At 42.0% G+C, this 26941-nt stretch overlaps 1 protein-coding gene across 1 annotated transcript; it reads right to left on the bottom strand.

Annotated features, from left to right (window-relative positions):
• Positions 1–870: 870 nt before the first annotated feature.
• Positions 871–26603, bottom strand: sv2a (synaptic vesicle glycoprotein 2A; the record flags this gene model as incomplete). The annotated part of the gene is made up of 12 exons (XM_079227462.1): positions 871–1054; positions 1578–1737; positions 2806–3012; positions 6636–6769; positions 7213–7377; positions 8350–8438; positions 9854–9961; positions 10621–10710; positions 12207–12340; positions 12551–12702; positions 14832–15012; positions 25997–26603. 12 exons carry the CDS (start codon positions 26601–26603, stop codon positions 871–873), a joined length of 2211 nt encoding a protein of 736 aa, XP_079083588.1.
• Positions 26604–26941: the final 338 nt, after the last annotated feature.

Below are 26941 nucleotides of genomic sequence, written 5' to 3'. Positions count from 1 at the left end.
AAATGGAACAAAATGCCTAATCTTTGCAAGGAAATGGTGATCATGACAGCACACAATTTCCACTTGGCATGGGAACATGTGCATATACTGGTTTGAATGATCTCACTGTTTTTTATAGGTGATCGGAAACAACGCTTTAAAGGGAGATGGGGCTCGATTATTCTCTTCATCGCACTCTTAACAATCGCAAAAGCAAACCTGGAATGTTCTATAATCTATAAAACGGCAGTTAGTCTGAACACCAACACAAGACCAGGAGATAAAGAATGAGGACAGGTCTTTGCCAAGAGATTTGTCTTGGTTGTACCCTGCAAAGTCAAAAATGCTTCAAATCAAGGCGTACAATGTCACATTTGTGATTCTATGTCCAACAATGGCAAAGTACTCAAGACTAGATAATGAGTTGAATTTGCTCAGAAGAATGGAGCTGACTACAGAGAACTCTGCAACAACGGCTAGTGGTTATTTCTATGAGTCTATTTGCATGGCTCATTAACCCCCATCCCCTGACCTCCGACCCCAGGTGTATGTGCTCACATTAGGGGCACCGCATCTAAATTTACTATTATATCCCAGTGGGATGAATGTCATGCTCTCACTGAACATGTTAATATCACTATATTTTGTCTCAGCTCAACCGTTAATCAGGCCTATAATAATTGCCAATCCCAAATATGTACAGCAGATCTGCGTCGCTCTTCTGCGTTTGCTCTATCGTTATGAGAGAGGGGTTAGAGGGAAGGATTTGGAGGGCTCTTGAGCTGTTCGTTCACAGTGAGGTGAAAACTCCTCTGACCCCCCCCCCCACACCCCCCTCCCACCCCTCACCCCCACCCCACCCCACCCCTTCGGAAAGTTGTTGGCGCCACACTATTTCAGCACCTGACCCCGCGTCTCTGGTAGTTTGAGGGCCAGAAAGCTGCCCGCCGCCAGCGCCCCCGAGGCAAAGAGGATGGGCACAGCCTTGGTGATACCGACGAAGGAGGTAAAGATGCTTATGCCTAAAACAGCTGCTAATTTACAGAGGGCATTGAGGAAGCCAAATGCCGTGGTTCTGAGAAAAGAGAGGAGGCAGATGAAGAGTAAAGAGTCAGGTGATTGTCATCTTTCACTTTGTATCCCAAATACAGACATTTTCTTTCTGATATTAACAGTTAAAGTGAGTTTGCGTTTACTTCTAATTCATTGTAAAGGCTGCAGGCACTCTATACATCCACAAGATGGAGCTACATCTCATATAATTAAAACTGAAAAGCTCAAGAGGGGCAACACAATCGATTCATGTTCTTGCTTTGCCTATATGCATTCATTATATTCCACAAATAATATCTTATATTAGGGATCATTAGGTCACATTATGGGCACATCCTACTAAAGCCATTCGGTAGCAACAAGACAACTGGGTGCTTCAGATCACGTGCACCACCAATGATTTCACCCCACAATGTCATTCATCCCTAAAAGCCAACCAATAACTGTCGGGCGACTCCTATGACATCACTTGATACGTCATTCAGCACCACTGACCATGTCTTCACTGTGTCAAGGCGGTTTCAGGGCATGCCTGACATGCTTACCTCTTGTCAGAGGGGTAGAGCTCGACGGTCAGCACATCCAGGGCGTTCCAGGAAGCGATGCTGATTCCCCCGAACAGGCAGAGCAGAGCAATCATGGCTGACTCGCTGTTGCCAAAGGACAGGAAGAAACAGCTGATGCAAGAGATCACACTGGAGCCCGCTGGAGGTAGACAAAGGGAGAAAGAGAAATGTGAAGGGAAAGAGGGACGTAAGAAGGAAGGAAATCCTGCATATATCAACTCTTTTAAATGTAATGTTATAAGACCAGAAAAGTGTATCATTCGGCTGTTGAGCAGACAAAAAAAACAAACCATGTCCAATGTAGGATCAATGGCAAACCTTGAGAGTGCATGTCAAAGAGTTATTGATAATTAAGGGGTGGAGTTGAACTGTTTTCCAGATCTTGCAAAAATTGAGCTGTGGAAGCAAATGTCCTCTCAGTCCTAAACTACGGTAAATATCGGTTTGCATCAGCCTCTAGATGTAATTTCTAACTCCACAATTAGATTAGTTTGTCTCCTTTTTATGTGGGCCGACCTCGTCTCTGCCTCAAAAGAAGAAATCAATGGCTGTAGTTAATTTATAAAGTTCCTCTAAATCAGGGGTGATCAAACGTTTTCCCTTGGAGGGCCAAAAGCAAACACCTATTGTATTGTGTTGTGTTGTTAAGATGCAAAATGGTACTAGGTGCTCAAGTTGCCTTATCTTAAATGCCTTTTGTCCATGTGACTTCCTGCGCAGTGTCACTCTGCAGTAATAGATATCAATAATTGCTATATAATTCCAAGCCAACATAACCGTAATGTTATTTTGACTAGTAGCAATTCTACATAAAAAATATCTTAATTTCTCATTGGTCAAAATTAGTTAATTCTTGATATCAACAATATATTTATTGGTGAAAATGTTCATTGTAGCTGTCTGTTGTAGCATCTGTTTACAAACTCCCACACAACTCGTGCAGTATAATCCAAGTCTCATTTATCGAGTCATATGCTCACTATTTCCCAAGCATGCGCATTATTGCCAAAACCTTAGTATTTAAAACACAACGGCCACCTTTTACTTCAATTCATCAAGACTTCTCTCTTGTTTTCACGTTAAAGTTTTCTTACAAAATGTAAGATAACACAGGGTGGCTAATTTATATACTTATGGTCATTTCGTGGCTGAAGTATTCTTTTAACTCCCGTTTTACTTGTCTGTCATGGCCCTGCGCTCACATTACCTAGCATCCTCAGCCGTCCAATCTTGTCCATGAGCAGCGCCGAGACAATGTTGCCTGGCAACACGGCCAATGTGCCCAGGAAACTGACGAAGTAGACCATGTAGGCGTTGTTCTCATCACTGACGTCACTCAGCAGGCAGCCTTCTTTGTTGTGCAGGAAGGTGCTGTTGATGAGTTTGCAGTTGACCAACCTGTACTTGAAGAGATCTGAGTAGAGGGTGGGAGACAGAAAGCGAGCAGAGATGAAGTGGTTGATTAGTAAACTTGCTCTCAGGATGGGGAAAAAGATGCCCATATTGATGATTAATCTGTTTAACTGATTAACATTTGCAACTATAATCCCTTCCAACATCTGCAGGAAGTAATGTTACACCCATGTGTGCCCAAAGACTATTTATTGAGCCCCATGATGCGGAAAAAATGCCACAGTTATTGTTCTGATTGGTTCAATGGGAAATCCGGTACGAACAACTCGTCAAATACCAACGGTTGGTCAGTGCCCCTGTGTCCGATACCGATGCGCCGCTTTCAACTAACTCCTATCAATCCATCTAGACATGTGGTTCTCAAACTTTTTTCAGTGATGAACCCCCTGTGAAATATTTTTCCCAGCTGAGGACCTCCTGACTAGTGCAAAGAATTTTTGGTTGAAAAAAAGATGTAATACACAGCGCTATGCCATCAGTGCCTGATTTAATATGGAATATATACAATTCAGTTTATGAACTTATATTTTATTCAATATTTATTAAATAACAATAATACCAGTTGCGATTCTTGCTCAGTTCCCGGAAAAAAAATCTGCAATATTCCTGAGGATTATATTAGAAAATACCAGACAAGGAAAATCAAGAAAAAAACTATACCACAGGGGAAGGCCATCACAGTCATAGTCCAACTTGAATATCTTCTCTCATCGCGAGAAGCCTAGTAGCAATTCTTGCTCTGGTTCTTAAATAAAAAGCTTCCATATACCTGAGGATGACGCAAGAAGCTACCTCCCAACACAGACCAAGAAGAAAACTAAACTCTGGGTAATGATCAGCCAGCCATAGCTAAGAACATCTTTAATATATTCTCTGATCGTGAGAAACCTAGCAATTCTTGCTATGGTCTTGGAACAAAGAGCTGCAATATTCCTGAGGATTGCTTTGGCTGTAGAAAGTTCTGCTGCAAACCATCTGCCAACAGGCTGTGCTGGCTCTGGGTCGAGGGCCACAGTTAAAACAAGATATTCTCTGGCAGTCGGAATAGTGGGAAAAGGAATTCTTGCTAGTGGAAAATACAGCAGCAGAATGAAAACCAATCTCTAAAAGACTTAATGCAATTGAATGCTTTGATCGTCAATCACAACAAGATGCCGAAATCGTCATTGCAGCAGTCAGTTTCTTTAACAGAAGCTGCATAATATATTAAATGGAGATAAGTTGTCTGCAATCAAGGTGGGATGTTTGGATAAATACACCGGTATCTGGTCCAACAGCCAGTTAGTCAAATTCCTGTCAAAAAGAACTTAAGAAAAAGAAACATCCCAAATAAATCTGTGACAAGTTTATTGCTAAGAGAATTGTATTGTAGTCTGAACTTAGTGGCCAACAGAATACAGACCACACTTTTGTAAAAAGAGGTGTGTGGTAGTTTGATGTTTAGCTGTGTTGGATTTCAGTAACATTTTTGCAGTATGTCTACTAGTGAATCCAGCTTTGTTTTCTGGAGAGAATAAGCACTCTCCTTTTCCCCGAGTTGTTTTACTCTGAAACATCTGAATATGTTCATACTTTGCCTAAAGCTCTTTTCTAATACAGCTCCTAACTGAATATGTAGCTTACTTTGTACATCTAGTAGCTGTATCCCTCCTCAGAGCCCTAACTTGTGATTTTGTGCTGTACCTTTTTCATTGCCAGCTTTGGTCCAAGTTTACTTCCCGTCAGCATTAACAAACACTGCAAGAGGAACTACAAAGGCGCCCCATTTAGATTTTCAAGTTTGAAAAGGTCTATAGTAAATAAATGTAACTTTTGTTTGGCAGAGAAGCAACTATTTTAACTAATAGGACACATCTACAAATATTGCAGTAAAGATACATGTGAATGTTATCTTAATTACTGACAGTTGATACATTGTGAAGAAAAGCCCTTTAAGCCTGTGATTAATGCATGTAAACTAACATTATGTCACATCCGTTAAGTCCAACTGCATTGTGTTCCCTTCATACAGCACTGTGACAATAGAGGTACTCTATGGCAACTATCAGACGGCCTTAAGTTCTCAACACAGAGCCCCAAAGACAGATTAAGCATTAATAAGCAAACCCGTTTCTAATTCCCATTCTAATGAGCAACTCCTGGCCGCACTGATAGCAGCAGTGAGGGATTGCTTTATGTGTGTTCAGACCACAAAGCCAGCGGCAGGTTTGGCTGAAACAGCTGTTGTTCGTCTGTGTGTGTGTGTGTGTGTGTGTGTGTGTGTGTGTGTGTGTGTGTGTGTGTGTGTGTGTGTGTGTGTGTGTGTGTGTGTGTGTGTGCAGCCGCTGAATCTACAGGGGATGGTGGCCCTTTTCTAAAATGTACAAAGACACAACTCTCACCAACTTTCTACATCTGACACCTTGTGTTGTCATTTCGGTTGCGAAAAATCAATTGTGTAGTTTGAGTAGAGCGACAGCCTCTCAATCTTTCAGCTGAAATAATGGAGGGTTGAGCCTAGGTTGCTAGGAGACGTTGCAGCCCTGCGTTGCTGCATTTGGTGTAGTGCCAGTCAGCCGGCGCAGAGAGAGAAAAGGAGAGTAATTGAGCCATTTTGACAAACAGGTGGAGCTGATTGTACTTCTCTTTTAGACATAAGGAAAGAAGAAAAATACTGTGTCCCCCAAAATGGAATATTTTGAGTTACAAAAAGACAGCCAGAAGTATTCTATGTTAATTGGCAGGTCTTAATGGAACAGATGACACCATCTTCTAACCATCATGATGCTCGACGACAATTGACTCACACAGTCCCTTGATAAGATTGTCTTTGTAGACAGCAAATACAAAAGAGGGAAACTATGCCAATAGCTTCACTTATAAGGAGATCGTTTAAAATACTATAAATAGCATAGAGAGGCAGGGAAGACAACATCACATAACCGTGTATGATAGTTTATTAGCAGTGGTCTAGTGGAGGTTCAATGCACAGCTCACACCACATTTACATTTTCTAAATTGAATTTATTCACTTAATCATTTGCAAGTCAAATCATTTTGTAACAAACTGATATAAGTTGTGGGAAAAAAAAAGATTATGTTGCACACTTATTTTCCACTATTATTCAGAATATGACAATATTCTGAATTTGATATGAATCGTGTAAACAGAATTTCCTGTTTGGATATTCCGAATGAGGCCTTATTCTGAAAGAAGCATTTTCTTATTAAGCCATGTGGGATTGTTTGCAGCGATGCATGCCCAAAAGAAAAGCCAACAGTTTTGGTAGGAAGGAAAGACTCACCAACTTCTTAAAACATTATGAAAGACTGGGACGAGAACGTTTTTGAATAAGCACAAGTATTTGAAAGAGGTCCGCCACCGGTTTCGTTAATTGGAAATTGAATAGCTGCATTTAAACAGTAATATTAGTGAAATATTGATTTTCATTCTCCATGTAAACATCTTAGTAGAAATACAGTCTTTTTCGGAAATAAGGGCAGAATATTCTGTACATGTAAACACAGTCAATGTTGATTATAATTTCTTTGTTGGTGTTCAAGGCAATAGTATGTGTGTGTGTGTGTGTGTGTGTGTGTGTGTGTGTGTGTGTGTGTGTGTGTGTGTGTGTGTGTGTGTTCTACCTGTGTTGTAGAAGAGGGTGGCAATGAACGTGCAGTTCTTGAAGAAGGTGTTGCTGGAGGTGATGTCTTCAAAGTAACACTCCTCGAACAGCGAGTCCTCAAACACCATAGATCTCATTTTCAGGTTCATAAACCTGCAAGCCAACACATGCAGGGATTGTGAGATCAATAAATGGAGGCAAAGAGACGATGAATAGATGGAGCGGGGAGTTCAGGGAGACAAAAAGGAAGATGCAAAGAGATTGAGGGGGCTGTTTAAAAATCAGGTTGAAAAGGCAACGTCAAAGGAAACATCATAGACCGGCTTGTTAAACATGAATTAGCTTTCATCCAATCAAAGCAATACTTTGTAATACTAAAAACGTTTGCTGAAGCCACATTCATATTTTCATTTTGGTTTGTTTTTATCCACCACAACGTATTCACACTTTGTGAATGAATTCATCAACCAGGTATTGGATATATACAATATAAAAATCAAGCCTAAAATAAAAGGCACCTGACCATCATGTAATTTCAGACTGAGTCTTCCCTCTTTCGACAGGCCAACGCTAACGAGAGGAAGCAGCTGACTCACTTGTCGTTGAAGTACTCCCCCTGTCGGTGGATCTGGTTTTCCAGGGTGAAGTTAAAGGTGACGTGTTCGACTTTCTCCTTGGCAAACATCTTGGTGCGCGAGGAGTAGTCCTGCTTCTGCAGGTACTTGATCATGTCGGGGAACCACACTGTTAGACCGTAGTAGCTGGACGAGGAGAGAGAGAGAGACGGAGAAAGTGAGAGAACTGCTGTCACAAAGAAATCAAACCTTCAGTCAACAGGCCTGCCGAGAAAACATAAAGACCGAAGAGACACACAAGCATTGTTGCTGTGTTCATGAATATTCCAGAGAAATAGATATACTGCATGTGTGACATTGTGTCTGTGCGCTATGGCTTATTGCTGGGCTTATACATGTTGACATCCAAGGAATTCAAGATTATTGTGAATAAAAAAGTCAGGTAAATGGAATGTAAATAAAGCTACGTTTTCTCTTTTGCAAACATGTATCAAACTGACATTTCCTTCTAGGGTACTGAACTAAGTACATTTGCACATGTACTGTATTTAAAGAAATAGGTCAACATGTTGGGCTATATGCCTATTTGCTCTCTGGCAAAGTTGGATGAGCAGATCAATACTGCTCTCATACAAGTCCATTAAATATGAAGCTACAGGCAGCCGATAGTTAGCTTAGCACAAAGACTGGCTACAGGGGCTATACAAAATATCACTCAAGGGGGAGCAACAATAATGTCTACCTTTAATATATTTTGATGATGATACATACTACTTGCAATGGAGTATTTTGACACTGTGTTATTCTTACTTCTACTCAAGTACAGAATTAAAAAACATCTTCCCCCACTGCAAGTTTCTTCTGTTTACTTATTATATTCTGACCTACCCACAGAGACACTCTTGTGTATCAGCAGTATTGACACAGCATGGTCATGTCAGTTGGGCTCTAGATAATGTTGGACAAATGAACGCTTCCTCTGCTTTCAGATCAGCCACAGCTGCCTGACAGCCAGCTGTTAACCAAACAAACATCAACACAATACTGCCGAGTACGACTCTAGCCAGCAGCTGATAAATGGACGTCACTGACTGGGTAGTGTCTCAATAAGTCCTGGGAATACCTGCAGTAGGCCACAGTTCTTTAGCCTCATCTTACCTGAAAGACATAGAGAACCACACGGCCATCATCATGTAGGTGGTGCGGCGATACTCGGGGGAGAAAATAGCTTGGAAATTACTCCACACCTGAAGGAACACGCACATGGACACAGACATGGAAACAAGGGGAAAACGCATATAATAAACATGTAGTACAATCAGATACAAAAAAAAGAATACATATACACCGGACGTCTCTGAACACTTGTTTTTTTCCAACAGCTGCAAGAAATAAACACCATGTCCCAGAATCCCTTTCCACGCTTCCAGTAAACAAGCGGAGACAGCCTCGGCAGCACAAGCTGAGAGACAAAACCGTCCTCTCACTAAATACACACCGTCCACAAAGACTAGGAACATAATATATATAAAGCCAGAGTGGAGCAGAGTCTTCTGACCAATATATAATTATGTTTTATTTATTATTTCTTATATAACACCGATTAAAATAATAACACTGATTCTCTTCATCATAATATCTGTGAATTTTCCTCACAGTATTTGGTAGGCACTTAAACCCCCAATTTTACTGATGACACTGTGTTTTAAAGAAATAGTTCAACATTGTGGGGAATATGCTCATTCACTCTCTTGCAAAGACTTAGATGAGAAGATTGACACCACTCTCCCAAAATTAGAGCCAGGAGACAGTTAACCTCGTTTGGCGTAAACACTGACAACAGAGGGAAACAGCTAGCCGGGCTCAATTCAAAGCACACTGGGGCCGGACAGTGCACATGTTGTATCATGCTTTTAAAAAATCTGTGCAGAACCAGAAATATAAAATTGTATAAGGTATTGTTTTTGGTCAAACCACATCATTTCATTTATCCAATCAAGATACCTGTTAATCAGGAAGCTGTGGGGGGGAGGGGTATTTTTGTTACAGCCAGACTAGCTGTGTACCCATGATTCCAGTGTTTAGGCTCAGTGAGGCTAATTGCTTCCTGGGTTAGTTACCATACTCATATGTATCTAACAAATACAAGAACGGTATCGATCTCCTCATCTAATTCTCATCAAGAAACCAAAAAAAAGTATATTTGTTCTTGAATTTCCTGAATTCCTGATTATTACTATGTCAGAAAGAAGAAGTAAGTTGATGAAAGCTGCTAAATTACTTTTATGGCACAACACATTTCCTGTTTATCTTTGGCAAACTCTCAGTTGTGTTCCCATTTATTAAAATTAGGGTTGGTAATATTGAGAAACTAGCCGGAGTATGTACCTTAGATATAAACATTTTTAAAAAAGCTTAGTCCAGCGTTGCCAACACTTTTCCAAAAAAGAAATCCGGCAACAGTGTAGAAGCCGTTCAGACTTTTCTCCCCCCAAATTACCATTATTAATGTAAACAATGAACAAGGCTATTTTTAGCACTCACAGTATTTAGCTTTTTGGTAGACTACGACCGTGGCTGTTGCGGGCACGGAAGCATAACAATTTCTATCAAATATTCATAAATAAAAAGCAGTAAAATTAAGAAGAAAAATCACAGTCACCTGATGGAAAAGTGTAGAGAGCTTGATCCTCCATTTCTGATGCCAGGCGGCACCGTCGCCCAAGTCCACCAGGTCATCCATCTGCTTCACTGTCTTGATGGTGGTCACCTGGAAGCAACAGCATAATCATTCAATATTTGAATTCCATTAATGCGTTTAATGATTGTTAAATGTCTTCTTCTTGCTTTACTTTATACCCTGCATGCGATATCAGACATGCAAAACCTAAATTAATTAATTGTGCCGTCTTTCAGCACTGTTTCAATTTCAAACCCTTGCTTTGAAATATCACAGAGGCTCCGTAGAATTAATGTCCTTTCAATAGCATTATTCATCCACATCATTTTAAATTAATGTATGAATCTCAGCAAATCTGTGCAGCGGATTTACAACAGCTGCCAAATGAGCTCTCTCATGAGGACACACAACCGCTGAGACAATGAAAAGGCTCACCATTAACACTGATATGTATCAAACATGGGAAGTTATGAAAATTAATATTCGTTAATGTAGTAAAAAGAGGTTATAAAGTATTTTTGTCACCATATTTCATCTAAGTATTATTTGTACGGTGCGGCTTGAAGCCTTAGGAGATTACAGTAGTTTAAAGAAAATGTGTTTTAATGTAGATAATATGCAAATGTATGCAGCACAGAGCTTAAAACCTGCTGCATTGTATTAGCCTGCAGACAGACACACTGTGTGAAGACATTTCCTCCTGCTTACAGACAAACACGTAAAGCATATCATTCTTGAGTGTGACTTACAGAGAAGACCCTCTCTGGGTAACCCTTGGCCCTCATGTTGGTGTCATGGACCTGCTTCAGAATCATCCATGCCTCGTCATGTTTCCCATTCTGGAGGAGAGAAACAAAAGCAAATGTACATGTTATACAGTGCTCAAATTGTACTGAAGTACCCTTTGAAATTAAAGCCACAGGGAGGGTAAAAGGTCCTAAGTACCACACTCAATATTTTAATATTTTTCGGAAATGTAGAGTCAGATTAAATAATTGAAACAGTCGTGGCTATGAATTTACAGCTAGCAGCCAGTTAGCTTAGCTTAGCACAAATACTGGAAACGGGGAAACCGCTTGCCTGCCTCTGCACAAAAGTGCCTACACCAACACGTTATAGCTTGTGCACTAAAACCAAAGTGTAAAAATGACCCCTTGTGGTGGTAGATGGCGTTATACGATGTGGAGTCTTAGCTACACGCTACTGCAGATTACACAAACAAGATAATGTTGTCATGAGTAAGATCTGAAACGGTTGTAGGACTTTGTTACCTTTGGACAGAGCCAGGCTAGCCGTTTCCCCCTGTTTCCAGTCTTTATGCTAAGCTAAGCAGCAGTCATATTTAATGCATATTTAATGAACAAACAGGAGAATGGTATCAATCCTCACATCTAACTCTCTGCACAAAAGCGCATAAGTGTATTTCTCAAAAGGTCTATCTGTTCGTTCAATACACCAGTGGTGGAGGAATCAGTAACTGTTAGTTATTTCAGAGTTCTTGTGCACAGAAAATCCTAGACTTCATTGATAGTAAATTAAACAGATAATGCAATATTATATATGTATGGAAATATTAAAAAATGCGCATAGTCCTTTCATATATCGATTTCTTTGTTATCTTTGCAACCAGCTGCCACTTCACACTAAAATGATTCACTGATGCCTTCTCATGTCAATGAGTAGCAAAGAAAGTGTGCATGTGTGTGTGTATGTGTGTGTGTGTGTGTGTGTGTGTGTGTGTGTGTGTGTCCCAGCAGTGATGTTAAAACCAAAACGAAAAGATATATCGGAACAAGTCGCTAAATTCTGAATATATCATATGCTTGTTAGCTAAAAGTAGCTTAGCAGGACATAAAAGAGCTAGTATTATACACAGATGGTAATTGTTTTGGACCGTATAAATCATCAGCACACTAGACGTTCACATACTTTATACTAACAGTAAAGGATCTCTTCATGTATCGAACATTTAAAAAAAACATCTTAAATGTGAATCATCTTAAAACTCTTGTGTTTTATCTGCAAATTTCCTGTTCTGTTTCCTGTTTTTAGTTTGTCGATATTCAAAACATACTGAAAAAGGAAAACAAAACTTCAGCAATACTTATCTTACAGCACCTCTCTATTTAGCCTGCGTCAGTATGTATATATATGCACATATTTATTTATTTATTCAAAATATTCCAGAAAAGTGTGTAAGCAGCACTTTGTCTTTAACATGGCATCTTCCACTTTGGTTTATGCATTCAGTATGTCAACATTTATTTAAATGATATATACATATTTATATATTTCCACACGGTCTGAACGCGGTGGCAAGCACTGATGGACTGACCTCCAAGTAGAAGCGAGGGCTCTCGGGCATGGTGGTGAGGGCAGAGATGGCCGCCACAGAGGGTAAGGCACACACCATCACAAAGACACGCCAGCTGTGGAATTGGTAGGCCGAGCCCATCTGGAAACTCCAGCCTGAATGAGGTGAGAGAGTGAGAGAGAGAGTGAGGTCTAGAAGCAGCTGCAAAACTTGAATTGTGTGCACAAGAAGCTTGACATCTCATCTCTGCAGAAGAGAGTTAAAATGAGTGTTTAGCTAACTGACACAATAACTAACAGATGTTCAGCATACATATTGCCTTGGAAAGGGATTTCCTGACTGAGTGATCTGTTTGTTTTTCATACCGTAGTGTGGGATGATGGCCCAGGCCATGGCGGAGGCGTAGATACCGCCGATCATCCAGAACATGCAGAGCCAGCTCAGATGCTCTCCTCGCTTCTCCTGGGCCAGGAACTCAGAGTAATAGGAAAACACAATGGGGATGGAGCCACCGATGCTATGGAGTAAAGAGGGAGGCAGGAATTAAAAAGGGAAAAGACAATTAAAGGAAGAGCAGGAGAAGCGATCCACATGGAGAAGCAAATGGTGGGTAAGATAAGAGAGAGGAGAAACAACAGAGGGAAGACAAAAGCACGATGGCAATAGTCATTTAAAAAGGTGGCAAATAGGAAAAGAAAATTCATTGGGTAATGTTGTGAAGAAAGAGAAGAGTGACAAAAAAACAATACAACAAAGGGACAAAGGGACAACGCGCAGAGAGTAGAGAAAAGAACACAAATAATTGAAAAAAAAGTTGTTTTAAAGAAAAAAACACAGGAGATATTAGAGACAATAGAGCAGCCGAGTAGATGAAGATTAAATGTCTTAAATAAAAACACCAATAATGGCCCAGCTGACTGCAATCAATAACACTATATGTATGCAATTAATAACAATATATCTATGCAATTAATAACACCATATTTATGGCCTCATGTACATGTTCCATCACAACATTATACAATCCAATGGGAACAAATGCCAGGAACACAGTCAGACTCAGAGCTCTGCAGTCACACAGGGGCAGAGATGGTTAATACAATGACTCGATTTGGATCCAAAGTTCACCACACGGCCACACACGGCAGGAATATCCATAATGAATAGGTCACTATGCACATTTCACCAGAATAACAGACATGTAGAGCTACACAGTCATTTTAATTGTGTAAGGCAAGGTGAGAAGAGGAGTCTCAGCTGTGTTGTCTTGAGCTACACTATTTCAATCAAATATTAATAAAAGAAGCCCAATTGCATGCAGGAAAATAAATACAAAAATGTTAACTTTGTTTTCATCGCCTGAATTCACAGTTGTTGTACTTTGTACATTAAAGCCACTGTCTGATGAATTTGAATGTCTGACTTTAATGACCCCTAGTGGTCATATCAACAAGACAAGGAAGCGGCTCTGCAAACACACAGCAGTGCTTTGAGCTAAATGCTAACGTCAGCGAGCTCACATGTTCACACTGACAATGCTAACGAGCTGATATTAGACAGACGATGTTCACCATACAGCTTAATTTAGTGCATTAGTATGCATACATTTGCTTATAAGCTGAGGTTGAAAGGACTGTCTTCGTTTTGCTGGTATTTGGTCATAAACCAAGCCGAAGTAATTACAGATCATCATGTTGAGAACATGAATATCCGTACAAAATTTGAAATCTTCGAATTGTCAAGACATTTCTCTCTGAACTTAAAAACTACAACATTTCAGGGGAATTCATTATAATACATTGTTTATGAACTGTGAACATTCATCAACTTTGCGTCAGTTTGTGGTTTGTGTGTAACTGGATTTGAAAATGTTGACCTACTGTTGGTGCTAAATGAAAACCTTTCCAAACCAAACTATAAACTTCAAGTTACCGGAGAGGAAAACTTGTCATGGAAATTCATTCAATATTTGTTCAGACATTTCGGTCTGATCCAAAGTGGTGGACCAACTGACATTGCCCTCCCTATACACACCACACACAGTAATCTAAACAGTAGGTAAAAAAGTGCACTGTATTCTGGGCTCCCTTTGTTTTTGGTGTTGTGTTTTCATTTCCTCTGTAAAAGTACAAAACCTAAACAACATGATGCCATAAATAAATATTTATTGGTTAGCTAAAACTAGAAAATCTGCAAATATTTACTGAATTTAAAACATCTAAAGCCTGACGAGGAAATAGCCTTTATTAAGAGACCCGATGCAAGGAAGCCACAAATTATTAAATTAAGGAGTGTGACAATAGCTTCATTTATATGCCTTTACAGCCCACTTATATCCGGCTCATTGTGTTGAGGCTGTTGACTTAAGTGAAGTAAATTACTTCCTAAGTAAAACAGTTTGAAGGAAAAAAGAACATTGAAAATTACATTCCAACACTTAATTGCAAAAATGCTCCTGAAATACAGAAAAACCTCACAGACATAGAAGTATCTGAGGGTGGCTTTTCTTTAACAGCAATATGAGTGCAGTTTTCCTGACATGTTGCATTGCTCGGCCTGTCAAGTCGACTGATGTACCCCAGTGGTCGTGACTGTCTCACTTCCAGCTCTGGCTGCTGTGACTGTGTGACTCATCGGTCTTCTTACCCCACACCAGAGGCCAGGCGGCAGAAGAGGAAGGAGACGTAGCCCTGGACGAAGGACGAGAAGAAGGCAAACACGCTGTTGATGGAGAGGGAGATAAGGAGGGTCTGCCGTCGGCCAATCCGATCGGCCAGGCCGCCCCACACGAAGGCCCCGACCATCATCCCCAGGTACACGATCAGACCTGGAGGGAGGAAGAGGGAAGAGTTGGTGGATAAGAAAGAGTAATGTGATGGGAAGAGACAAAGGGCATGGTAGTGAGTTATTATTCATCAGTAAACTCATTGATATTACTTCCAACCCTCACTTCCACTCGGGTTAGATTTAAAATCTCCAGTAAATTAGCTAATTTGGCAGACTTATTGGACTGCTGAAGTATTTTGTATTATTACATTACATTTTATTTAGCTGACGCTTTTATCCAAAGTGACTTACTTTTTGTTTGATTTTATATACACTGTAGACACAGCAACGGGGAGCAATTCATGGTTAAGTGTCTTGCTCAAGGACACATCGACATGGACTAGCAAAGCCGGGTCTCGAACCACCGATCCGATTAAAAGACAGGCATGCTAACTACTGAGACACAGTCACCCTATATTGTATAAAGCACAAAACAGAGAGAGAAGTAACCCACAATCAAACTACCACAGCAGAGGTGGTGGGGGTCAAGATTATAATAACAGTAATATTTTTTAAACTGATCCTGTTTATATGTTTAGTATGGAGCGATAGTCCAGAGGCTATGGCGCAAGTTAGCATAAATCTAAGAAATGGTGCACCCTATGCACCATTTCTGCACAACACGAGATAACGTGTTATTTAGAGAGCTTTAGAGGAGTTGGTGGGTATTTTAGCTCTGGACAGGCAGCTTCCCCCTATTATATCTGCTAACCTAAGCTAATCGCCTGCTTGCCGTAGCATCATGATTAGCTAACACGAGAGTGGTGCATCATTTCGAATCCCATAGTTTTTCTTGGCAAAACCCACTCTGCGCAAACCCACTCTGCGTAGTTGGTTGAGGCAGAGGTGATTGGTTAAGGTTAGGCATTGACCTTTGAGTAGTGAAGATCAGGATAGTTCATTGGCCAGGTTAGCAGTACCCCGTAAAGCATCGGCGCCTGACCAATCCTTGAGTGCTGCACAGGTCTTGTCCAGAAAAACGATGGGATTCGTAATTACACTAACTCCAGGCAAAGTAACGAAGAAGCATGAACCCCAAAAATGTCAACATATACCTATAACATAACAATTTAAAGTAGCATGAGAGAAGAGAACAGAAGAATCAAAGATAACTCATAACAACTTCCCATATATTGTTTTTTTGGCACCAAAACATAATTTTTCCTCCAGTATCATCTCACTTGACACATATAGACTGAATATCATGAAGAAAGCCTCTCTCTCTCTCTCTCTCTCTCTCTCTCTCTCTCTCTCTCTCTCTCTCTCTCTCTCTCTCTCTCTCTGCGCCTGCAGTGATACAGTTACGGTGGTGAGGCCAGTGTGATGTCTGGTCTTGACAGCTGCTTTTAAATGTCACTCTCTCTGTTTTCTGTATGTAAAGCTTGGATTAAATGTTTTATGTTTTTTATCAAATGGGCAAATTAAAACCAGTGTGTCCAGTATGTATAGTATTTCCACTGAACCCTGCAGCTTTGTCAAATACTTCATTCTGATTGGATAGTCAACACAATCCAGTGTCCAATACAAACCAGTGTTCAGCTGTAGCTCATGAGGATGAGTGGTCATCCTGCTACCACAAGGTAGCCGGTTCGATCTCTGCAGTCTCCCCTGCATGTCAAAGTGACCCTGAGCCATGCTAAGGGCTCCCTGGGCCCTACACAGCTCCTTGAAATACTAAGGATGGGTCAAATGCAGACTAATGGGACTGTGGGACTAATAAGGGATTGTTCATATTCACTGCTAATCATACGGCACCTCATTACTACAGGCAAACTGCTACTTTCAACTGCAATTGATTCGAGATTGTGTTCTCTAAAAAGCCTAGAACTATTAAAATGAACATTGAACTCCTAAAAGTCTTAAGAATAATTTGGCAAATGGTGTTGTAACCCGATCGCAAGACATCCTGGATGATCTTCAGTTACAAAGTCTTTAACGTACCAATGTTTTGTTTTTCATTCATTTAGATATCTACAATATCTGCAGGACTGTCCTCCCATGAAGAACAAGAGCCCCAGTTAGTAAACGCTCCAAAAAGATATACGTTTACATTCAAGTGACGAAGCCCTCTATAGTAGCCGTTATAATTTGTAAGTCATAAATCCGCTGGCGTTAATATTGAGTGAATATATATCCAAGTAGGAAGGAAGGTGGTGGTTTTGGGCCAAGATCTTTCCCTCACCTTAACCACGTATTTATTATTGTTCCTTTGGTGATTAAGATCGCCTAACCTTAACAAAGTACCTCCACATCCTTAACTCCTCCCCACATAAAGGACACATTACTTTCTGCATTGGAACTTAACCGAAGCTGTGCACCGTGAGTGTTTGGATCTGCCAAGGGTTACAGGGACAACGGATGCAAATTAGCATGAATTGCATCATATTGTGACATTTATTTTTTGAACTGTACATGTAAGTTCATGTATATTATCTTATTTGACTTAAAAGGTAAGTCAAATAAGATACAATAAGTTGTGTAGTGGTTAGAAGGGGACTGTCATTTCAACTTTATTGTAAGTTTAAGAATTAAGAATTGCACAAAACTATTATTCCTTTCCTACACTTCACTTTTAAGTGGCCACTGAACCAGAGTCGGTGCAATGTGTTGTTTAACTGTTAAGACAGCAATATGTTTAATTCTGCATTTCACAGCCTGTTTGTAACAACCAGCTTGCCCTTTGCCTACAAGCCCCAACAATCAAGGAGACAAGCCGCAACAATGAGGGCACAAGTTGCTTCTTTATTGCTAAATGGTGTGAATGAACCAGACAGATAAGCCATCATAGGGGTCGTTCATTTAAACGAGAACATAAAAGGACGCCTCCAGTTGACTCTGCTAAGATCATCTATCACACAGTCTAACACGCTAACTGCTGGGATGAGAAAATTGGACACATAATTAAAATATTGAGGGGGTAAATAGCAGAGTTTAGCACCGAGGATGGATGTTCTTGTCTTGGTGTAATATGAAGAGGGCTTTTCCATCTATTTTGGATGAAAAGACCTTTGAATGCATTTACAGCAGTGTGTTTGTGACTCACTCCCTCTGGCTCTCCTCTGTCTGCCTGCGTGTTTCTGTGTCAACACTGCAGTGCTGAAACTGGGAGGAAGGTGACTTTCATTCCCTTGTTTGATTGATTGCAGGTGATTCTTTGTGTGCAAAGCAGGTGTGTAGTCCCCCACCGGCGTATGTTTACTCCTGCGAGTTTGTGTCAATACTCCCATGTTCTCGTGTACTATAAGCCTGTACTCCTACTTTGTCTGTGTCTGCATGCGTTTGACCCTGGCAGGATGGCATTGAGGACGACTCGGTTCCATAGCTGTCATCGCAGTGCATCAGCATTTGGCGACGACCAGGCAGACAGAAGGACATCCATGGTGACCAGCATGGGCCGTAAAGTGTATCTTCTCATGTCTGAAGAATCTACTGGGCTGAACTGTCACCTGACCTTTTCAGCACTCGCTGCAACAGGATCCCTATCTCCCTCTCTCTCCCCATCTCCATCTCCTTCTGTCATCACGAACAGCCGGCTCAGGTCTGTCTATCTGTGCGGCTTGTTAGCAGCTGCATTTGGCTCAAGGATAAAACATGTCCCAATTTATCTTGTTCAACTGAGGGGCAAAATAATTGATTGGGAGTTGGAGCAGAGAATAGCATCCAGCTTGGTTGTGTACGCTTGTTGGTAATTGTTTATGACTTGATTCTGGTGTTTAGAGACAATAGCCAGAGACGAGCCATACACTGGCCTCTTTATGACCTTGTTCTCATGTGTGCGATTAGCGGGGTTATCTGGCAGACCCTCTGCAGCCTCTGATGTGTGGAGTCCTGGCACCAGATCTAATATAGTAATAAAGTACTGTCTTGTACTATCAGAGACTGACCAGAGAAAAGTTTTGTATTCATCATTAGATGAACTTAGGTGCAAGGCTTGCACAAAAGCAAAAACCTGCTGAGCGACTGTGGCTCAGTGGTTAGCATGCCCGTTTTATAATCAGACGATTGGGGGTTTGAACCCCGGCTCCGCTAGTCCATGTCGGTGTGTCCTTGAGCATGACACTCTCTGGAGGGAGGGAGTTCCAGAGCCTGGGTGCTGAGCAGCTGAAGGCTCGGGCACCCATCGTACTGAGGCGTGGCGTGGGGATGGTTAGCAGTCCAGAAGAAGATGAGCGTAGAGTGTGGGAGGGAGTGTATTCCTGAAGGAGGTCGTAAAGGTGAGATCTTTATAGGTGAAGAGAAGGTTTTTGTAGTCAATGCGGTATTGTACAGGGAGCCAGTGAAGTTGGATGAGTACAGGTGATGATCCGGGCGGCTGAGTTCTGAATGATTTGCAGTTTGGTGGGGAGTCTGGTGAGGAGGGCATTGCAGTAGTCGATGTGGGATGTGACAAGTGAGTGGACCAGGATTTCGGTGCTGGACTGGGTCAGCGATGGGCGGAATCTGGAGATGTTGCGGAGGTGGAAAAATGCAGTCCGGGTGATGTTTTGAATATGGGGTGCAAATGAAAGGGTGCTGTCCAGAATGACTTGGGGGGAGAAGGGTACAAGGAATCCGTCGATGATGATGGGTGGAGCTGGGGTGTGTAGGGATTTGGTGATGATGGATTTGGAGCCGATGAGCAGGGCCTCAGTTTTATTGCCGTTTAGCTTTAGGAAGTTCCTGCTCATCCAGCTCCGGATGTCATCAAGGCAGGTGATGAGGGAGGTAGGAGGGATGGCAGCGGTCGGTTTAGAGGAGATGTAGACCTGTGTGTCATCAGCGTAGCAATGAAAATGGATCCCATGGTGACAGAGGAGTGTGTCACCATGGGAGGAGGTAAATTATTTTCAAAGAAGGGGACCCAAGACTCCTGGGGCACTCCCAGTGAAACACCCGAACACCCAAACTTGTGGTTCCTTAGTTGCACGAATTGTTGGCGGTCAGTGAAGTATGATTTGAACCAAGAAAGTGCAGCGCCAGTGATTCCAATGCCAGCCAGGCGGTCCAGGAGCAGAGGGTGCGAGATGGTATCAAATGCTGCGCTGAGGTCAAGGAGAATGAGAATTGTAAGGAGTCCGGAGGATGCTGCACGGAGGAGGTCTTTGGTGAATTTGACCAGGACTGTTTCAGTGCTATGTTTTGGACGGAAGCCAGATTGGAATGGTTCATGGAGGTTGTTTATGTCAAGGTGGGACTGTAGTTGTGCGGCAACCACCCTTTCAAGTGATTTAGAGATGAAGGGGAGGTTGGAGATGGGCCGGTAATTGTTAAGGAGTCAGCACCGGGTATTTTCAGCATAGGTGTGATGGCAGCCAGTTTGAGAGTGGGGGGTACAGTACCAGTGGTGAGAGAGGAGTTAATTATGTTGGTGATCATGGGGGAAATGGATGGCAGACAGGCTTTGACAAGGGAGGTGGGAAGAGGATAGAGCTGGCATAGTGTTGGCTTTATGGATGAGTTCCGAGATGGTGTGTTCTGATACTGGGGTGAAGTCGGAGAGAAACCGGATGAGAGGTAGGCCAGTGGTGATCATCCAGGGTGGATTGTTTGAGGAGGTACAAGATAAGGCCAGTTGTTGGTGAATGGTGTTGATTTTAGAGCATATAATGTAAGCAATATACAAGTTTGTACATTTTAATGTAAAGTAGTTTCTTATTTGTACCAATTCAGCCTGAACTAGAGTTAAAAGTAAACAATGATCACCTAACTCTGCTTTTCCCTTCAACTCTGTGGGCTTTAGCGGCTTTCAGCCCATTGTTTTGGTTCACTCTCTACTGCAACAAGCAGCTGTTTTCATTGAAAACGCTTAAAAAAACTGTACTGCTGAGCACTAAACAGCAGACAGAAGAGTTAGGAACAAGCTTGTGAACATGGTGAACAAGCAGGTAAAGGGCAGATATTTCCCAATGTGAGTTAAAAGGAGAGTGAATAATAATAAACTTTTTTGACTCCAAAAAACACACAGATGTTGTCCTCTAACTGCTGGATGTTTAAGAAAGCAACGGTTGGCAACAGCTGAGCAACAGTACAAGCTTCTGTACTCTGTACTCTTTTGAGCTGATGTGTTTCGAGTGTTCAGTATACATCTGGCATTTACATTTGTTATTAGTATTGTGAAGACAGCAGCAAGGAGATTCAAAGCCCATAACGAGAGTTGACTATAATGATGTTTGCACTTAAAACATCCAGCAGCAGTTACGCTGCCAACTACTGATTCACATTGTATTTATTTGACAATTTCACTCCTTAGATAGTTCATTTAGTTCAGTTAAATATGTTTTCTAACGGTAGATAGACCCTGAGGTGCAGTATTTGTTTCACATTTGATTCCTCTGACTGGCAATGGATTGCTGCACCTAATATTAAGGTGATGTCTCGTCCATTCTTTAATAATTCATATGTTGTGGTAATTTGAAAGAGAAAGAAAGAGAGAGAGAGAGAGAGAGAGAGAGAGATGAGCAGGATGGGGAGTGAAGGGACGGAAGAGAGGAGAAGCAGGAGTCTTCAGTCAGCCGAGCACCTCATCACTCTAGAGAGGAAGTGGGGGGAGGGGAGGATGGAGAGCGAAGGAGAGAGAGAGAGACACACACATAAAAGAGAGAGAGTGTGAAAAAAAAGAAAGGAGGAGGAGGACGGTGGCCAATCTGCCCTGTGACAGAGCTCCCAAAGGCTGTGTGTGTGTGTGTGTGTGTGTGTGTGTGTGTGTGTGTGTGTGTGTGTGTGTGTGTGTGTGTGTGTGTGTGTGTGTGTGTGTGTGCATGAACATGGAAAGAGAAAGCGTGTGCCACTGCAGGGTTGTGTGTTTGTGTTCAAGAGCGAGGGAGGGGGCAGGGCAGTGCGGCCACTATTAATAGCCAGTTTTCCCTTTCTGCCACAGCGCACAGGGCTTTTTGAATGAGCCGGGAGGCCGATGCTCGTCAGCACCAGAGGACAATGCACGCCCTCATGTTGACTGGGCCAGTCAGCCATCACACTCCTCACTGCAAACCATTGAAAGCAGCGGCTGCCTCACCCTGTGACAGCGAGGGCTGCACTACGATGGGATGTGAATGACAAACTAACATGGCAGAACACACCTTCAGAAGGGTAGAAATAACTTGTGAAATCACCTGCATATATGAAGCTCTACTTGGCGCATGGTCGGAAATGACACCCTCAACTCATCTCCAATGGTGGAGCAATACTCACTTTACTGTTTGTGCTCATTTTAGAGAAGAAAGACTCATAATCATTGAGGTGCAATAAAAAGACATTGCATGCCTCTATTTGAAACTTAAAAATTAATGAATTTGGTCTTTTTTTTTACCAAACAAAAAATAATAATAATTTAAACTTTTTTTGTGGTATATTAAAAAATGGTATTTCGGCTGATTTGACCAGAGATGCAAGTGACAGCTGGGTTGAAGAGGTTTCTCAAACGTTGCAAAGTGAAGCGATGTGGTGCCTTGACAAAACAATAATTTATAATTAGTTTTTTGTCGTACACTTGTGACTTTAATCACAGATCATTTCGGAGTTATTCTTCCAAGTCTTAGACTTCATAATCATAGAGAATATTTTTGTATTTCTTCTCATAATTTTACGACTTCAATCTCGGAAATTCAGATTTTTTTTTTACGGGAATATTACTCCTTGCCAAGCTCCATGATGTTTTCCCCCTACAATGGCCATATATGCCTTTTTTAATTATCAGACAAGGTAATAAAAATTATGGCAGTATACATTTTAAAACTTCTCGGGAAATTTATAACAAAATATGTTGAATTCAACGCTCTATGTTTGACGAGTCCATCAAAACATTACTTCCAACCGAGAGGGAAAAAAATTAATGCAGCTGTTGACTGATAACTTGCATATTTCTTTTCAGATGTTAGCTAAATACTAATATCCAAGCTTAATTAATAATTTCCATAAAAAATATGTCGAAATAAATGTTATTTATTTCCTCTGCCAGCATCTCCCAGGAGCTAATAAATCAAACTGACACAAGTGGTCCTTCTCTCCATCTTCTCTTCATCCCATCTGTCTCTCTTCATCATTGATCTCAGCTCTTTGTTCTATGTTCATTAAAAAGCCAAGGAGACAATATGATACATAAAAAAGGTTTCTAACTGTGCAATTTGTCAAAGATACAAGCTAATTGTGCATGTAGGCGCAATGCACAGAGCAAAACTTTACAGCTCAATCTCCAGCAAAATATCAAACAAAAGTGGTCACAACAGGTACACCGAAAACCTCTTAACATTAAAGTACTTTTCCAGCGCTTTTCTAGAAACCTCCTTCCAGAGCTGCGACATGTAGCAACCCCCACTTTCTTTTTCCCATTATGGCAAACCAACAACGCTGCAGATTCAACCTCCGCAGCTTCACAACAAGGACAAATCAATGACAACCACTCTGTGCTTCTCTGCTGCCTGGGAAAGTGTCGCCTCTCGCTCCTTGAGCAAAAACTGCTGCACCACGCAGGCATCACTGCTGCCATTTCAACGGCTCTCTCTGCTTGTCCTACTTTGTATTTCCTTCATTTCTGCGATGGTGGAAACATGCAGTGAATATGGGATCTGTATAATATATATGTACACAGATCTGCAGATTAACACATCTAACAAAGTCAAAATTAGTTGTGGATGGAGTTTTTTTTTGTCGAACAGTGATTTGTTTGCCACTGAATTGCTGTGAGGGAGGTAATATTCTGCAGGCGATTAACCCCTCACACATGTGCAGACGCTATCTGTCCCACAATACACGATTCCACCACAGTGCGTCTGGTTAAAGTGACTGGCACTACGACGGCAGGGGAAGCTCTATTTAGACGTCGTGCGGAAGAAGAAGAAGAAGAGGGTGAGGAAGGGGGGTTGGGGAAGAGGACACTAGGAATCATGAGATGTAGAGAGGCATGAGCAAAGGAGGCTCCCTAGAATGAGTCAGGCATGTTGCGTAACAGGAAGGGGGGAGGGAATCAGGGGCCGGTCGTGTCTCCCTACTGGCTCCCTGGCCAAACACAAAACCACCAGAGGGAGGCTGGAAGTGACGGATTTATACTATTTTCTTCCATAGGAATTACTAATTCTGTTACTGTGCTACATTACAGAAGGACATATTTTACTCTTGTATTATTTGGCTGCTGCAAATAATTTATACACTTTTTTTCTTTTTTTTCTTCCTTCCAGAATGGGCTTTTACTGGAGTATCTTTGCACAGTGCTATTCTTGCTCCCTCCCTTTTTCAACATTGCAATGGACACACACACGCACACACACACACACACACACACACACACACACACACACACACACACACACACACACACACACACACAAAGATGACTCACATGCACACAGAGTCAAAATTGTTATGGATGTACGAGCAGACACAAAGGCTGGTCCACAGGGAAAAATCACACATCCCAGTAACCAATTAGAGGCATGGATGCCTGCCAAAAGCAGTTGTGTGTGTGTGTGTGTGTGTGTGTGTGTGTGTGTGTGTGTGTGTGTGTGTGTACGCGTGTGTCTTTACATACTCCTGTTTTCACTTAAAACAGAAGAGAACACACGTTATGTATTACTACACAATTATAGGAAAAGGTCAGACTGAAAAATTAGAGTTGAAAATAGACTAGTGTAGTACTCGAGCTGAAAGCAAGCATACTGTACTTGATCAGCAAACTTAAAAGAAAATCTAAACTCGTGACCTCTTGTGGAAAAAAAAAGAAATCAGTCTGAATTGATCTGTCCGAATATGACGATGGTTAGGGTTGCATGAGGCCTCTGTTAGCACAAGTGTGCTTTCATGATGTTCATTATCCAACAGCACGGACGCTCAATACCCAGGCATCCCCATCTGCAGAGGAACAATGTTCATCGACGTGGCAGCAGTACAGCTCAGCAGTTAAAACCCTGTGAGAGCACTGGAAATTATGTCAACAGATCTCATCTGACTCCCTAAAACTAAATAACGCAAATGCACATTGGAAAACAGGTTGAGCATCTGAATTCAACTATCAAAGTCAATGTATTCGCAGACGATGTTGTCAGTCTGTATTAGTCTGCTGCGACGTTTAGCATATCATTTTAGATTGTAAATGTCTACTTCAGTGGGTGAAATATATTTATTATATTTATTTATTTCCCAGAATCCTTTTAACAACACAATAAAGAGTGGATGCAAGCTTTGCTTGTAGTAAAAATGATGCATTAATATTTCTTGTCCAACAAATCTGGACAAGAGAATCTCACTGATGTCAATCTATATTTCATCCACTGGAATAAAACCAAGTCTCTCTCTGGGTGTCTCTATGTGGAAGTTGTGTCTCTTTGTATCCCCTGACACGTTTGATTAAATACATATTTTATAAGTTCTTTATGAAAACTGAACAGTGTGTTTGAATTCGTTATTTCCAGGAGACCTCTAGCCCTTGTTCATGGTGTCCTTGTTGGGCAGCCAATGGCAGATGGTGAGGCAGGTTTGGACTTTGGCCCTGGGGATAGGAAAACGATCACGACGAGGTCTGTGTTTCTGTAAGCTGTGAAGTGGGCAAAGCGAAAGACATGCTGCATATACTATGAGGACGCCGACAAATAGTGTACAATGGCATAAAAAAATGTTTTAAGCGCCCAGAACACCTTCACAACAAACACACATAATACACACTGAAAATGCAGAGGCTGAAGGGGTTTGATTACAATTCTACGGCTGTTCAGAGTCTGCACGGGCAGTTGAATCTTAAATAGCTGTAGTTCCTTTGCCAACTACGCTGAAGAAAAGCAATTACTGGGGGATAAACTGCAAATGTAACTGCTAAGATAAGGCAGCGATAAAATGTAAAGCGGTCATAAACTCCCAAAGGAGGCACTGACATAAAAAAAACGGACAAAGGATACGGACAGCGGATGAGTTGAAAACAGTTGCTCAGTGAAACACAAGACTATGTTGGTACTGCTACTACTACCATCTTAGCATATTTTATTTTTCATTCAAATTAGAAGCAAAATATCTGGAACTCTTACCCAGCATGCCCTTGTTGGGCTCAGAAAGACACATGTCCTTCTCCGCGCTTGGTAGCACGAAGCCGACCACAAAGATCTCCACGCCGTCCGCCATCAACGCCAGCCCGAGGACAAAGTAGAGCGTCCACTGGAACTTCCCGTGGCCACACTCCTGCAGGATGGTCTCGTACTGCTCGGCCAGCTCCTCCTGGTCTTTCCTCCTCTCGGCCTCGTAGGCTGACAGATCCCTGAACTGCTGCGCCGGGGCGGCCGTCGCTCCATCCATGCCGCCAGCCTTGCCCGAGTCGGCCCTCGGGATCCCCTGGTACTCCCCTTCGTAGATCTCATCATCCTCGTCGTGTCCTTCGGTGGAGTCGCTGTGACCTTCATCGTCATTGGCCCGGCTGTCATTGCGGTAATACCCGTCGTTGCTTGGCACGCCACCGTAGTCTTCATCATCATCTTCCTCCTCAAAGCGCTTATAGGAGCGCTTGGTGTACTCGTCGGTCATTTTGTCCACACCGCGCCCCATCTTCTTGCCGACCTGTTTCTTGGCCACTTTGGCAATGTCCTTGGCACCGCGGACAAAATCTGAGCGCCCGTCTCTGTAGCGCCCGTCGTCATCCATCTTGGATGTGGAGGTGGTGGTCAGTTGCTGCTAGGAATGGGAGCTATCAGGAGCGGCCCAAGCACATGAGTGTGCACTGGGGATTTTCTGTTAGCTGATGAATTCAGCACCGCGGACAGCTCCCTGCTCCAATGCACTGCTGCTGTTGGACTTTGGCGCTCAGATACCAAATCCTGGGGAAAAGCAAAGAAAAGTGTTTGTGTTAGCATGATTGATCCCAGTGGCACATCTATTGTTAGCACAATCTAGATCGGAGCCAATTCATACTGAAGGACCATTGCCATTCACATCCCGTTGACATTTGCAGGACTCATCATCTTGCTCAGCACTAATAGAAT

This window comes from Taurulus bubalis, assembly GCF_910589615.1.
Source record: "Taurulus bubalis genome assembly, chromosome: 12".
Lineage (NCBI taxonomy): Eukaryota > Metazoa > Chordata > Actinopteri > Perciformes > Cottidae > Taurulus > Taurulus bubalis.
Note: the sequence above shows the minus strand (reverse complement) of the source record. Positions and strands in the feature narration are given on the sequence as shown.